At 56.1% G+C, this 12,756-nt stretch overlaps 1 protein-coding gene across 1 annotated transcript in view; it reads right to left on the bottom strand.

The window, feature by feature from the left end:
* Positions 1 to 10,966, bottom strand: part of CCDC33 (coiled-coil domain containing 33) — a 45,251-nt gene extending 34,285 nt beyond the window's left edge. Inside the window, exons 1-3 of the mRNA XM_075431295.1 lie at positions 10,657 to 10,966; positions 9,555 to 10,003; positions 8,343 to 8,522 (exon numbers count right to left, since the gene is read on the bottom strand). Coding sequence (XP_075287410.1) covers positions 8,343 to 8,522; positions 9,555 to 10,003; positions 10,657 to 10,966 — 939 coding nt within the window. The remainder of the gene's footprint in view (positions 1 to 8,342; positions 8,523 to 9,554; positions 10,004 to 10,656) is intronic.
* Between the last annotated feature and the right edge of the window lie 1,790 nt (positions 10,967 to 12,756).

A 12,756-nucleotide genomic window follows, 5' to 3' on the forward strand; every position in this document is an offset into this window, starting at 1 on the left:
GCCACCCTTAAAACATCCTTAATGACGATTATTAATTATTCACACAGCGATGTTGCGGGGAGGTTGATTAACGGTGCCTGAGCTGCCATCATTGTAATTTGTTTTTCTATCAACTCTTTATCATCTCGAAAGAAGCACCGGGGCCCAGGCAGCTCCTCTACAGCAGCGCTTAGCCAAGATTAAATTGCTTCTGGCTGGGGGCTGACAAGACTCCAACAGCCTCCAGAGCCCAGTGTTTAGTTTGGGGAGGACAGCCCAGGCTGGGAGCCAGCAGGGACCTCCAGGCATGGCACTGCAGCGGGGCAGGGGCTCCCCCATCCCGGCTTGGCCCCCTGCCCACGGCTGCGTTGTCCCTCTTGCAGGAGGCCGGTGCTCGCAGGTTGCTCCTTGAGTTTTGATTTCCCCGGCGCGTTGGCCAGCACAAGGCCAGTGGTGAGCGCCTGGGGCTGCACGCCTGCAGCCTTCACCTCCTCAACCCCAAACACAGCCTCGTCAGCGTTCCTTGGGACGATGCACTGCTGCTCTGTGGGAGCAGACACCAGCCCCTGCCCCACCGTGGAAGGACTAGGACCCTCCTGGTCCTTCGCAGCAAGCCCCACAAGCCCCCCAGCCCTGGCTAAAGCCAGGAGCGATGCTGCCAGGGGAACGCGGATCTGCTCCTCTATGGTGGGAACATTCGCAGCCCCGAGCTCCTCCCTGCCCCTGGCAATTTACGAGCGGCTGTTGGGAATGTGGCAGCTTTATCCTCCTCCTGAGACTTCATAAAATAATAGTAGGCTCCATGAGAGAAGATGGACTGGGGCTGGTGTGAGTTTTCCTACGTGATGTCTCCCCAGGCTCCTTTCAAGCCTCCTTATGGCAGCTAAACACCGGCAAGCCACTTCCCCTCCCCTGGCAGCCGAGGGGATGGGAAATAAAGTGCCACTTGGCTTTAAACAAGCAGCAGGATGAGGCCACAGGTAAAATCTCCAGCGCTGTGCCATGGTGGGTCTGAACATGAGGTAGGGCTGGAGCTCATCCAGGACATCTGGGAGCCAGGACAGCCTGAGGATGCTGGGTCCCCAAGTGTCTCTTGGGACATCCTAGCAGATCCAGTCACCTCCCAGGGCTGGACCTCAGGGCTCTGGGGTGTAAAAGCACACCAAGAGCCCCCGGGACACCGCAGAGCATCTCCCAGTAGCAAGCAGCCGGCTAACAGCCCGTCGGCTCCCTCACAGCAGCGAGCAAGCACAGAACTGGGACGGAGAGGGGGATTTTACAGATCATCAGGCAGCCAAACGGGGTGAAACACAGGCTGACAGCAAGGACATGGTGGCTGATGGGTGAGCAGATGCAGCTGCTTCGCCCAGACCAGCCTTCTGGTTCTTTTAAGGCCAATGGGATCCTGGGATGCATCAAGAGGAGTGTGGCCAGCAGGTCAAGGGAGGTTCTCCTTCCCCTCTACTCTGTCCTGGTGAGGCCCCATCTGCAGTGCTGTGTCCAGTTCTGGGCTCCCCAGTTCAAGAAAGATGAGGAGCTACTGGAGAGTGTCCAGCGGAGGGCTATGAGGATGATGAGGGGACTGGAGCATCTCTCCTACGAGGAGAGGCTGAGGGAGCTGGGCTTGTTCAGCCTGGAGACAAGAAGGCTGAGAGGGGACCTTAGAAATGCTTACAAATATCTCAAGGGTGGGTGTCAGGAGGACGGGGCCAGACTCTTTTCAGTGGTGCCCAGTGACAGGACAAGGGGCAACGGGCACAAACTGAAGCAGAGGAAGTTCCAGCTGAACACGAGGAAGAACTTCACTGTGAGGGTGATGGAGCCCTGGCTCAGGCTGCCCAGGGAGGTTGTGGAGTCTCCTTCTCTGGAGATATTCAAGCTCCGCCTGGACGCGGTCCTGTGCAGCCTGCTCTGGGTGACCCTGCTTTGGCAGGAGGGTTGGGCTGGGTGACCCACAGAGGTCCCTTCCAACCCCAAACATTCTGTGATTCTGGGATCTTTGATTCTCCCAATATGCTGCAAAAGGGACAATTTAGCATCCTGAACTCCTGGTTTTCTGGGGGTGGGAGATGCGTTTCGTCCCGGCTGCACCATGCCCTGCTGTCCCCACGTCCCCAGGCTCCACATTGGTCCCCACAAGCCCGGGGTGTTAGGGTACAGCATGACATCCCGCATCCGTATGGGTTTGCACCGTCTTTCCCCCCCCCTCACCCCGAGCATCACGGCTCCTCGACTGTCCACCCCACTCTCCGAAGCAACCGGAGCCTCAGCGCTAATCAGATTTGAGGCTGTGAAATCTCATTTGAGGCTCTATTAGTGCATAGCTGGCATGACACAGGCCCCGGCCTGTCTCCAGTGAGAAAAACAAGGAAAGCAATCTAGCCGGGAAAAACGCAGCACCCGGAACAAGCTTGGGGGAGCCGGCCAAACGCAATTACAGTTAAAAGGAAGATTAAAACGGTATCAGCACTCTTCTTCCTCCAACCCCTGCTCCCACCTGTGGGAGGGGAGCACCGAGCTGCACCGACAGGCATCCCCAGCACCGTGGTCCTTCAAGCAGGGATGCGATCGCAGCGAGACGCTGCTCCCTCAAAGCAAAGGGCTCTTTCATGATGCTACAGCCTCCCTGCCTCGGTGGCAGGCACTTGGGCTCGTCCATGGTTTGCTGATGCAGCATGGGAAGGTGTTATCGGGCTGGGTCCAGCCATGGATGCTTTCTCCCTCTTTGCTCAGACACCTCTGAGGTTTTGCTCCCTCATGCCTTGGAGCGGCTTGGCGTGGGATGGCAGGACAACACAGCCCCCATACAACGACACCCACAATTAGTATCTGATGGAGAAGTCCTTGCCCTTGAGAAATAGCCTCCAGGATGACACCGAGGTGGGAGCTCAAGGCAAGGAACAGCCATCAGCTTCCTAAATGAAAGGAGCCAGCACGCACATGGTTTCCATTTCTAGGAGCTAGCAAGTGTATCCTCCCCCCCCCCGCAAAGGCTCTAGACTCTGGCAAGCACGGCTCCAAACACAGCCCTCAGATAAACAGCCATATGGTTGGAGAACTTCAGCTCCACCGACGGCCCGAGGCAGCCCGAGCTCGTTTTCGAAGCAGACCCGGTTGTACGACAAAGGGTATTTCCCAACACCGTCACGCAGCAGGTTCAAACCACACTCCGGGGGAAAAAACACCCGGGCAGTTAAAGATCTTCAGTAGATCCCCAGCTAAACAAAAGCCAGAGGAAGAAAAAGAGATGCAGGAAAGCAAACACTGTTTTATTCATCCTTTCATCCTGCCAGCCTCAGCCCTCCACGCTGCTCCAGTAACCCCCATTGCTGCAGGCAGACACCGCTGCTCTGCTCCCATTTCCCAGTCAGCAGCAGGGATGGGGGGATTTTTTCCCTGGATTCGGGCTGAGCTTGATATGTTCTTCTTATTATTATTTTTAAGCAAGTTGTTTCCTCGAGGGGACCCTGCAGGAGCTCGTTAGAGATCACAGGGTGGTTTCGGGACACCGGGAAGGAGCATGCTCTCCCCAATCAGCGTGCGGGGATGCCGACTCCAAGCCCATTTCCCCGGGGAGTCCCATTGCCCCTGGCTGGGAATCCCTTTGGGCTAAAAATTGCCAAATACATTTTCCTTCTATTTATGTAGAAAACTCCCAATTCACCTGTCAAATAATTAAATGGGCTGGCAGCCCAGCACCGCCTTGTCTGCTCCATTAGGAGAGTTTTACACTTTCTATATTTATCGGTGGCACCAGTGCAATTTCCTCCCCCCCCCCTCCTAAAATGGAGCAATTTTCTCTTTTTAACCCCATTTGCTTTTCTCATCAAGGCAGTTATTTGACACTTAAAGGGACATGATGACTTAAATTGCAGGAATTAGAGCTAGCAGCAGCTTCTCCTGCCTGCGTTTCCTCCGAGCATCCAAAGCGTTTGTGCTTTACAGACGAGCAAATCAAGAAGCGGCTTGGAAAACCTCTGGAGGATCCGTCTTCTCCATCTGACAAGATTCTTCTCCATTTTAGCTAAAACGATACGAATTGCCACTCTGCACTGGCCGATTTCCATGCCAAACCTCCACCCGGGCAGTGAGCAGCACGCGGAGAACGGGACTTTCGGACCAAGCTGGGCAGCCTCAGCACCCTGACTCTGCAATCAGGGATCTCAATTCCTCACAACGCATCGCTAGGAACATGCATTTTCACACCCATAAAAATCATCTTTCAGTAAATCAGAGCTACGCAAGAAGCACCCCAAAGCCATTTGCCTCAGGGCCCTTTTTGCTCCTGGCTCCCTCCGGCACGGAGTGGGGATGATCAAGGGCTGCCAAAAGCCGGGGCGCTGCCGGAGGAAGGCGAAATCCCCGATGAACCCGTCAAGGCACGCTCCTCCCCGGGCTGACAGCTTTTCAAAGCCCTACAAATTGCTCGCCGGAGCGGCGTTATTCATCTTGCCCACGTCCCGAGGCGAGCCCTGCCGGCAAAGTTTGTTTTTCAGCCTCATTGGGCTTGCAGTAAGTCGAGGTGCCTCCAGCCCCTCACCCTGGTGTCGGGGCGGCAGGTTGGGGAGCAGGGCTGGATCACTGCCATCCTCCCTGTGACGGCCGCTGTCAGCGGGGTGAGTGATGGACGAGCCGGCCGGGGGACAGACGGGAGACACGCGCCATCCATCACCCGCTAACAGGGACCTCTGCCCCAGCCCTGCCGCTCCGGTGATGGGAAGACAGAAGCTTTTATCCGCCATCAGCGCTCAGCGAGATGGGGCACATCATGAGGGCATCGGCATTCCGGTCCAAGCATCCTTGCCCTGCCCCACAGCCCTGCTCCCCCTACCACTGCAGACGGACAGAAATGCAATGTCTCAGCCCAAAACCAACCCCTAGCCCCTCGGCACAGCCAGGTGGTTGAGCCAGGCTTGCAGTCGAGTTTGGGTTTGACTTGTGGCACTCAGGAGAGGCCAGGGCTGGGCTCCGCTTCCCACCGAAAAGCAGCAGAGCTAGCAAGCTGCCGAAACCAGGACAGGAGCTAATGCGGTTCCCAGCCTGTGGTCCACACCTGACCAGTGGGGAAGGGGCTCCTGAGACACCCTCCGCACTCATTAAGCAAGCCCCAGCCTGATCCTCCCAAAAAAATGGGCCAAAATTCATCCAGCGGTGGCTCAGACTCCCCCAGGTCCCCCTGCCTGAAAAACACTCGGTGCTTGAGGAGTTGCTGCTGTATTTTCTGTATCCTGCTTAAAAAATAAAGGCGAGCCTTGTTCCTGGGGAACTTCTCTGCTTGTCCCCGTGATTTATGTTACACCAAGTCACTTGGCACCCGCGCGCGCTTTGCTGGGGAAGCTGTTTCGCTCTGTGGGGAATCCAAAGCGATAAAGCCCAGCCTCAGCGGAGCCGGGAGCGGGTTCGGTGCGATTTTTCAGACCTGTTGAAGCTCCACAAGTCACAGCTGGCCTCGCACAGCGCAGATGGGGTGCCCTTGCCACGGGGAGCACCAGCTGCATCTCGCCCAGCTGCCTGATACCCCCGCGCTCTTGCAGCCTGGTAAACGAGTGAGACCGAGCGGGAACACAAGCTGTGTGCAAACCCTTTTGTTTGCTGCAGCAAGGCTGCCATTCCTCGTACCCCGACAGCAACAGATTGCTGTTTTGGGATGGGCGCCTCACTGCCAGCTGGTCCAGGGAGACTGGAAACAAACCATCGTCTGTGGGCTGGCAACCAAGTCCAACTGCCAAGGAGATCTCCAAAAGCTGTCTCCTTCCCTCCGCCCCCAGCAGCACGTAGACCTGCCTGAAGTGAAATGGGAATGGTTCCCAGAGGAAGGGAATGACTTCTGCTGACCTGGGGGCCGATTCCCCTTATCTGAGCTCTGTGCTCCGGTGCAAAGTTCCCAAGGGTCCTGGTGAGCCCAGTCCCCTCTCCTCCATCCCTCCCTGAGGGAGAAGCTATCCCTGCGGTGGACGGCTCCAAGGCTCAACCTCAGCCATCCCAGCAACTGAGAGATCATCCACGGCACATTCTCGACCTGCTCGGTGCCGTGCCCAGGTCCTGGGACAATTAGGGAGCCATCTGGCTCTGCAACATGTGCGAGGCATTTGAAAAGCCAGCAGAGCCTCCCGCTTCGTGCCTAGGAATACATTATCCGCAGGTTGCGGTGAGATGAGAAAAATCATTATCCCCTTGCCTTGGCCTTTCAGGTGGAGCTCAGCACCCATCCATCACCCCCGCCGCCCCGCAGATGAGATGCTCGGCACAGAGGCAGTGTCAAGGAGCTGGTCCCCCACTGGGATGCACCCGCATGCCTTTGCCATTTGGGAAAGCAAAATAGATGGATGCGATACCTCGGCATCCAGATTTCTCAGGACACCGGTCCAAGCAGCAGCCCTGCGAAGGGACCCCTCACCCCGCATGAAGTTGCCCCTCTCCATGCCCCAGCATTACTGACTCCCCAGACTATCAATCACCCAAGTCCTGCCTGAACTTAGGAAGACATTTAGTCTCTCAGACTTCACTTTATGGTTCACCTTCACCATGCACTGCAGGATCAACATGCGATGTTTCGAGATTCCCAGGTTTGGACCACCAAGAGCCAACCAGCTCCAGACGGACAAGCAGTTCCCATCGCTTCAGCTTGCTCCAGGCTGCAGCGTCCCAGGGGTGCTTTTGAAGATTAAAACTCTCTACTGGCTCCACCTGGTCCATTCCACTTCCCCACAACCCAGACCAGCTCAGCCACCCTCCAACACCGTTTTCATCACTCCAGCCCTCCCAGGAGGGCAGGGAGCCAACATCCCACCGCCTCTCCGCTTTTAATTTTTAAATAAAAACCGTTCTGGCAAATACTTGCCGGGTGACATCAGCAGCAGGTGATTTATCGCATTCCCTCCGGGGGCCCAGGAGCAAAATTGCATTTGCTAATGCCTTGCCTTACGCCCCTGGCCCAGCTCCGCATCCCGCTCCGCATCCCAGCTGATTGCTATCGATTGCCGCGGCTTGAAGGAGTTTATGTCTAGACATTTGCTGAGCAAACTCAATCAGGCCTCTCTAATCAGCATTTCTGGCCAGTAAATTTTCGGCTGATCAGGGTGGGGATAGCACATCCACTTGAAAATCATGCGAGGCCAAGTACTGCGAAGGGTGCGGAGTCCCAGGGTCCTGAGGGACTGCAATGCTCAGCATCCTGCCCGCGGTGCAAGGAGCAGGCAGCTGCCCGGGAGAGGGGCTCAGTGGGGCTCAAGCACCCCGTAACTCCTGTGAAATGCGTGGAGCAAGCGCTCCACAAGCCATCAGCAACGCTTTTCTCCTGTGCAAGGGAAAGGGCTGAGGCACGAAGCCGTCCTGCAGCACCGCTGCAGCAGGCAGCCCCGGTGCGGGGCACACTGCTGGGGAGAGGGACGCCAACCCAATTTTTACCCTGCAGCCACACCAATGTAGTCACCGGGACCAAGAAGCATGTGGACAGCATTTAGGACGTCCTGGTTATGGCACCGCAGCTACGAGCCACCACCTGTGGAGTCCCTTGTCACCTCCCCACCACAGAAGCCCTTAGCTGGGGGCTATGGGCTGCCAGTCCCATCCCTGAGCCAGCAGCATTATCTGGTGACCCAGAGGCTGCAGAAGACCTTGCCATCAAGCCCACCATCCCAACTCTCCCACCAGCCCATGGAGGACATGGGGGACTCCCTGGAAGGAGCAGAGAGCCCAGAGGATGCCTGGGGAAGGTTCATGAGATCAATCCCATCTCCGGTGCCGTAACCCAGCTTTCTCAAGTGGTGTTTTCACAGGTGTGTGAGACACCTCTGAGAGCGGCACAAACAACATCTTCATCAACGGCCGTGTTATTCTTGCAGTGAGATGCAGGAAACCGAGCCCCTGGGGTAAGGCTTGCCTTATTTTCCTTTATTTAGACAGCTTTGAACATAACTAAAGAAAGAGAAATACAGCCTCTCGGACAGCATTAGCCCTGCCCTATGATTTCTGCAGTTTTTAGAAGTCTAGATTTGTGCTGCAAGTTGAAATATTTAAGATTTATCAACCCCAGATGCCCACAGTCAGCATTTTAAGAACTTCTGGGTGACACCATCCACTGCCTGGAGACAGCCAGCTTGTGGGGCTGTCTTTTGGTACTGGAAATGCAAAGTTTGATGTCTCGTTTCCCCCTCCCCACAACCAGGCTGGGGAGGCAATGGCCTGGGAGCAGGAGCAGCGCTGGTACCCATGCTGGGCCGGGGCTGGGATGGAGGTGGCCATGACCCCTCACACCCCTCCATCTTCTCTCCAGTACTGCAAAGCTCTAACGGGAAACTAATAAGAATAATAGCATTTTGTTATTAATTTAGGATGGTGTCTTCTCCACCGACGGCACTCACCTGCGCTGGCGAGGAGGCCAGATCCGGGCTGTAGCCTGGTGAGGAGAGGTGGAAGCTGCTGAGGCTGGACACAGCAGGGGCAGGCACGGAGGAAGAGGAGGAGGAGGAGGAAGGATGCTCATCTGCTGAGTCACCTGGGAGCTCCGGGGAGGAGCTGAGTGCAGGGTCAGCCGGCAGCCTCTGGGTTTGAGAGAAGGGGTTTGAAGATCCAGCTTTGGGCTCCAGTACCCCTTTCCCAGTGTCCCCCATAACATCCCCCTCCACACTGCAGGGAGACCCCTCTGCACCCCAGCTCCACCCCCTAACACTTGAGCGCAGGACCTCACCTTTCAAGCGCAGAACTTTTGCAAGAAATCAAAAAAGCCAAAACCCTAAACCAGCCATAACCACCCCAACAACATTTATTTTGGAGTAGGGATTGCTCCTCCACAGTCCCAGCTGCCTCAGGAGAAAAGAAAAAAAAAAAGGACAAACCTATTCTCTATTAAAAAATTATCTAATTAATAAGCTTTTTAGCAGCCCAGCCCTCCCTCCATCCTTTATAGGGACCAGCTGCTCCCAACCCTTAAAAGAATGGAGCAGAGGAGGGCAGGGTGATGCTGGGGAGCTTCACGCTCCCTGGGGGTCTCTGATGCAGGGGCTGCCCTGCACCACCCAGGAAGGTGAGGGGGGTCTGGGTGGGTTGAGCAGCTGGCTTGGAGGTTCTGGTCCTGCTGTGGGTGAGGTGTGGGGCAAGCTGGAGGTCTTGTGCTTTGTAGGTGATGGTTAACATCGTGTTGGACTTTTCTGGGGTGGGCAGAGCCAGGTTAATATCCCATAAAGGCTCTTTTCCTACATCTCTGAGGGTGGTTTGACTGTAGGACCCTCTTTGCTTGGGTGGCTGCTGCCTCACCAAGAACCTGCCTGTATCTTGAGCTTGTCCCAACTTCCTCCTGCTCTGGGCAAAGAGGTTCCTTACTTTGGTGACAGGCGCCAGATTTCTACCCAGCAATACTGTGGAATGAGGAAGTGGAAACTGAGGCAGGGCTGTGCTGTTTACCAAAGATGCACCTGAAAGCCATAGAGACCTCTCCCTCTTTGCTTTTATTCTAGCTGGTGCCTGTGTGGGGCCATCTAGCTACCCTAGGGCCAAATCCTGTCCTAAGCAGACTGGTCTGCCCCTGTTTTGCTGGAGCACAGGATCTCTGACCCCCCAAATCTGGGCTCTTCTACCTCAGGTGAGCGGGCATGGCCCTCGGTCGGCAGCGAGCGGTAAGCAGACTCGGGCGTACGGAGTGACCGACTGGGAACAGGGATGTCCAGGGCTGGGGATGCTGCTTGCTGGTCCTCTATCTCCTGGGTACCAGTGGACAGTGGTGAGGGTGAAGCCAGTGTGGTGGGTGGCCGGTGCTCGTGCAGGGATGCGGTGAAGGCCAGCCGGCCGCAGTGCATCGCCGGCTGCTCGCTGCCCACCCGCAGCAAAGTCATCACGGCGCTGTAGCGGTACCAGTCCTCATCCCTCCTGGCCGAGAGCTTCATCCGGGGCTGGTTGGTGCGGGGGTAGATGGCGAAGAAGGCTTCGCCCACCTGTTGGCTGCTCCTCATCCTCTCTGCCCTCCTGGGGAAGTGCAGGGCCTCGATGCGCAGCCGCACGTCGTGGTTCTTGTCGTTCTTGCAGAAACCTGTCGGGAGTGATGGGGGTTGAAGTTTTGCTTAGGAGGGCTGGTGGTCCCAGGAGCATCTCCTGGGCTCATCCATCAGCAGCCCTGGTTACTTCTGCTCTGTAAACACCAGGAAATGGGTTATCTAGCCTGGATACATCCGGATATTGAGCTGGGAGAGTTTGCATCGTTGGTGGTGTTGGCCCCACTCTCCAAGCTGGACCTGCACCGTCCACCCCACTAAGCTCAGATAGCTTTGACTCCAGCTCAGGGTTTTGCTGCAGGGGTGAAGGTGTGAGCATGGTGCAGGAGTTTGCAAGCCTCAGACAGGCTGTGCTGGCTGCAGAGCCATGCTCCTGCGTTGCTTCCCCTGTCAGCCACTCATAGAATCATTGAGGTTGGAAAAGATCTCTAAGTTCATCAAGTCCAACCACCAAGCCAACATCACCACGCCTGCTAAACCATGTCCTGAAGTGCAATATCAATAGGTTTTTTGAGCCCCTCCAGGGATGGGGACTCCACTACTGCCCTGGGCAGCCTGGTCCAATGCCTGACCACTCTTTCAGTATGGAAATTTTTCCTGATATCCAATCTAAACCTCCCCTGATGCAACTTCAGTCCATTTCCTATCGCCTTATCAATCATGCTAACCCCCGTGGCATCCAGCCTCTTACCTCTGGGCAGGGTGAAGGTGAATTTCCTCCTCTGGAAGGAGTAGATCTGGTTGAGGTTGGCCTGCTCGATGGTGTCAGTGGTGCCAGTGCTGCTCCGGATGACCTTCCCGCTGTTGATGCTGAGCTGGACGCCAGTGCCAGAGCCCTGCAGCAGCGGATTCTCCACGGTGAGCCGCAGAGCATAGTGGCCCCGCTGGTTAAACTGGGCACTGACCACCTCAAACTCAAAATCCAGGGTCTTCTCCTCAGCCTTCAGCCGGGAGCACTGCAGTGACAGCGGGATCCGAGGCTCCCCTGCCTTGCCCGCCATGGGGACAGAGGTGGGGTCTGGAGATGAACCCTCCTTGACGGCAGGGTCTTTGCAGGTGTCTGCCCTGGAGCAAGCCCTTCTGGCAGCCTGGGGCAGGTTTCTGAGCCAAGCTGGCTCTGTTGCTGGTCTCCCCTTTTCCTCTCCAGCAGGGAAAGTGCCTGGGGGTGCCCCTGGGTATGTGTTGGCTTCACATCTCTGCCAGCAGCTTTCAAAGACAGAGGAAAAGAAATCCCTGTCCTTGAAAAAGCATCCTTCAGTGCCACGGCGAGACGCTGAGAGCTTTCCTGCCCCTGTACAACAGCAAGGACAGGGGCTCTGAACTCCAGTTTGTTTGCTGGGAAACCAGGTAACTAGATGCAAAGTGGTGGCTGCCTTCCAGCAAACAGCCTGGGATATCCAGGGTGATACCGAGCAATGCAACGCAGAAGAATGTGTGCGTACAGGGTGTGCTGGGGTGTGTGTATATCCCTGCAGCGGGGATTTGATGTCTGCTTGACCCCTTTTCCTTGGGAGATTCACCACGAAGGGGTTTGCTGGATGTTGCAGAGCTGGTGTTGAGGACGATGCAAGCCATGCCAGTTGCTCCTGTGGGACAATCCTGCTCCTCCTGCATCCATGGGCTGTTTTCTGGACCTCCTGCCGATGGGACTATGCAGCCAAGTCTGAAGTTGCTTTTTGGTTTGTCTCTAAGGCAAGTTTTCAGCTGGGTTTGCTCATGGAAGTGGCTCCCATGGGGTCGGGCAAGCAAGGGGAGGGGAATGGGATGAGCCTGGGGAGCAGTACTTGGCGGTTTGAATTGCCTCCTGAAAGGGACAGGAGGCATTCAGCACCTATTCCTAATGCCTGGTAACTCTGCAGACAAGTCCAAGGCAGAAGGTGCCCCGTGACTTGAAGTGTCTCTACAAAAGAAGCAGCTGAAGTGGCCCTTGTCACGCACAGCCTGGAGATAACACATTTGCTACCTGGGGAGCTTGCTGGGTTTTGGGGACTGAGGGATTGACCCAGAGCTGGGAATCTCACTGTTGCAGTGAGGGCTGGGGACGCCCTGAGGGTCATGGCCAGGCTGCAGAAGGGAAACTGGGGCTGGTGGGGTGCCTGCATGTGGGTTGGAAGTCTTTCGGGGTGATGTGCAAGGTCCTACACCTGGGTTGGGGTAATCCTCAGTATCAATACGGGCTGGGGGATGAAAGGCTCGAGAGCAGCCCTGCTGAGAGGGACTTGGGGGTACTGATAGACAAAAGGCTGGACATGAGCCGGCAATGTGCGCTGGCAGCCCAGAGGGCCAACCGTGTCCTGGGCTGCATCAAGAGAAGCGTGGCCAGCAGGTCGAGAGAGGTGATTCTGCCCCTCCACTCTGCTCTGGTGAGACCTCACCTGGAGTACTGCATTCAGCTCTGGAGCCCTCAGCACAAGAAGGACACGGAACTGTTGGAGCGGGTCCAAAGGAGGGCTACAAAAATGATCCGAGGGCTGGAGCACCTCTCCTATGAGGACAGGCTGAGAGTTGGGCTTGTTCAGCCTGGAGAAGAGAAGGCTGCGGGGAGACCTGATTGCAGCCTTTCAGTACTTAAAGGGAGCCTATAGGAAAGATGGGGACAATCTTTTTAGTAGAGACAGCAGTGACAGGATGAGGGGTAATGGTTTTAACCTAAAACAGGGTAGGTTTAGGCTGGATATAAGGAAAAAATTCTTTACAATGAGGGTGGTGAAACACTGGAACGGGTTGCCCAGAGAGGTAGTGGAGGCCCCATCCCTAGGAACATTCAAGACCAGGTTGGACAGGGCTCTGA

The sequence above is a fragment of the Opisthocomus hoazin genome, chromosome 10, assembly GCF_030867145.1.
Source record: "Opisthocomus hoazin isolate bOpiHoa1 chromosome 10, bOpiHoa1.hap1, whole genome shotgun sequence".
NCBI lineage: Eukaryota > Metazoa > Chordata > Aves > Opisthocomiformes > Opisthocomidae > Opisthocomus > Opisthocomus hoazin.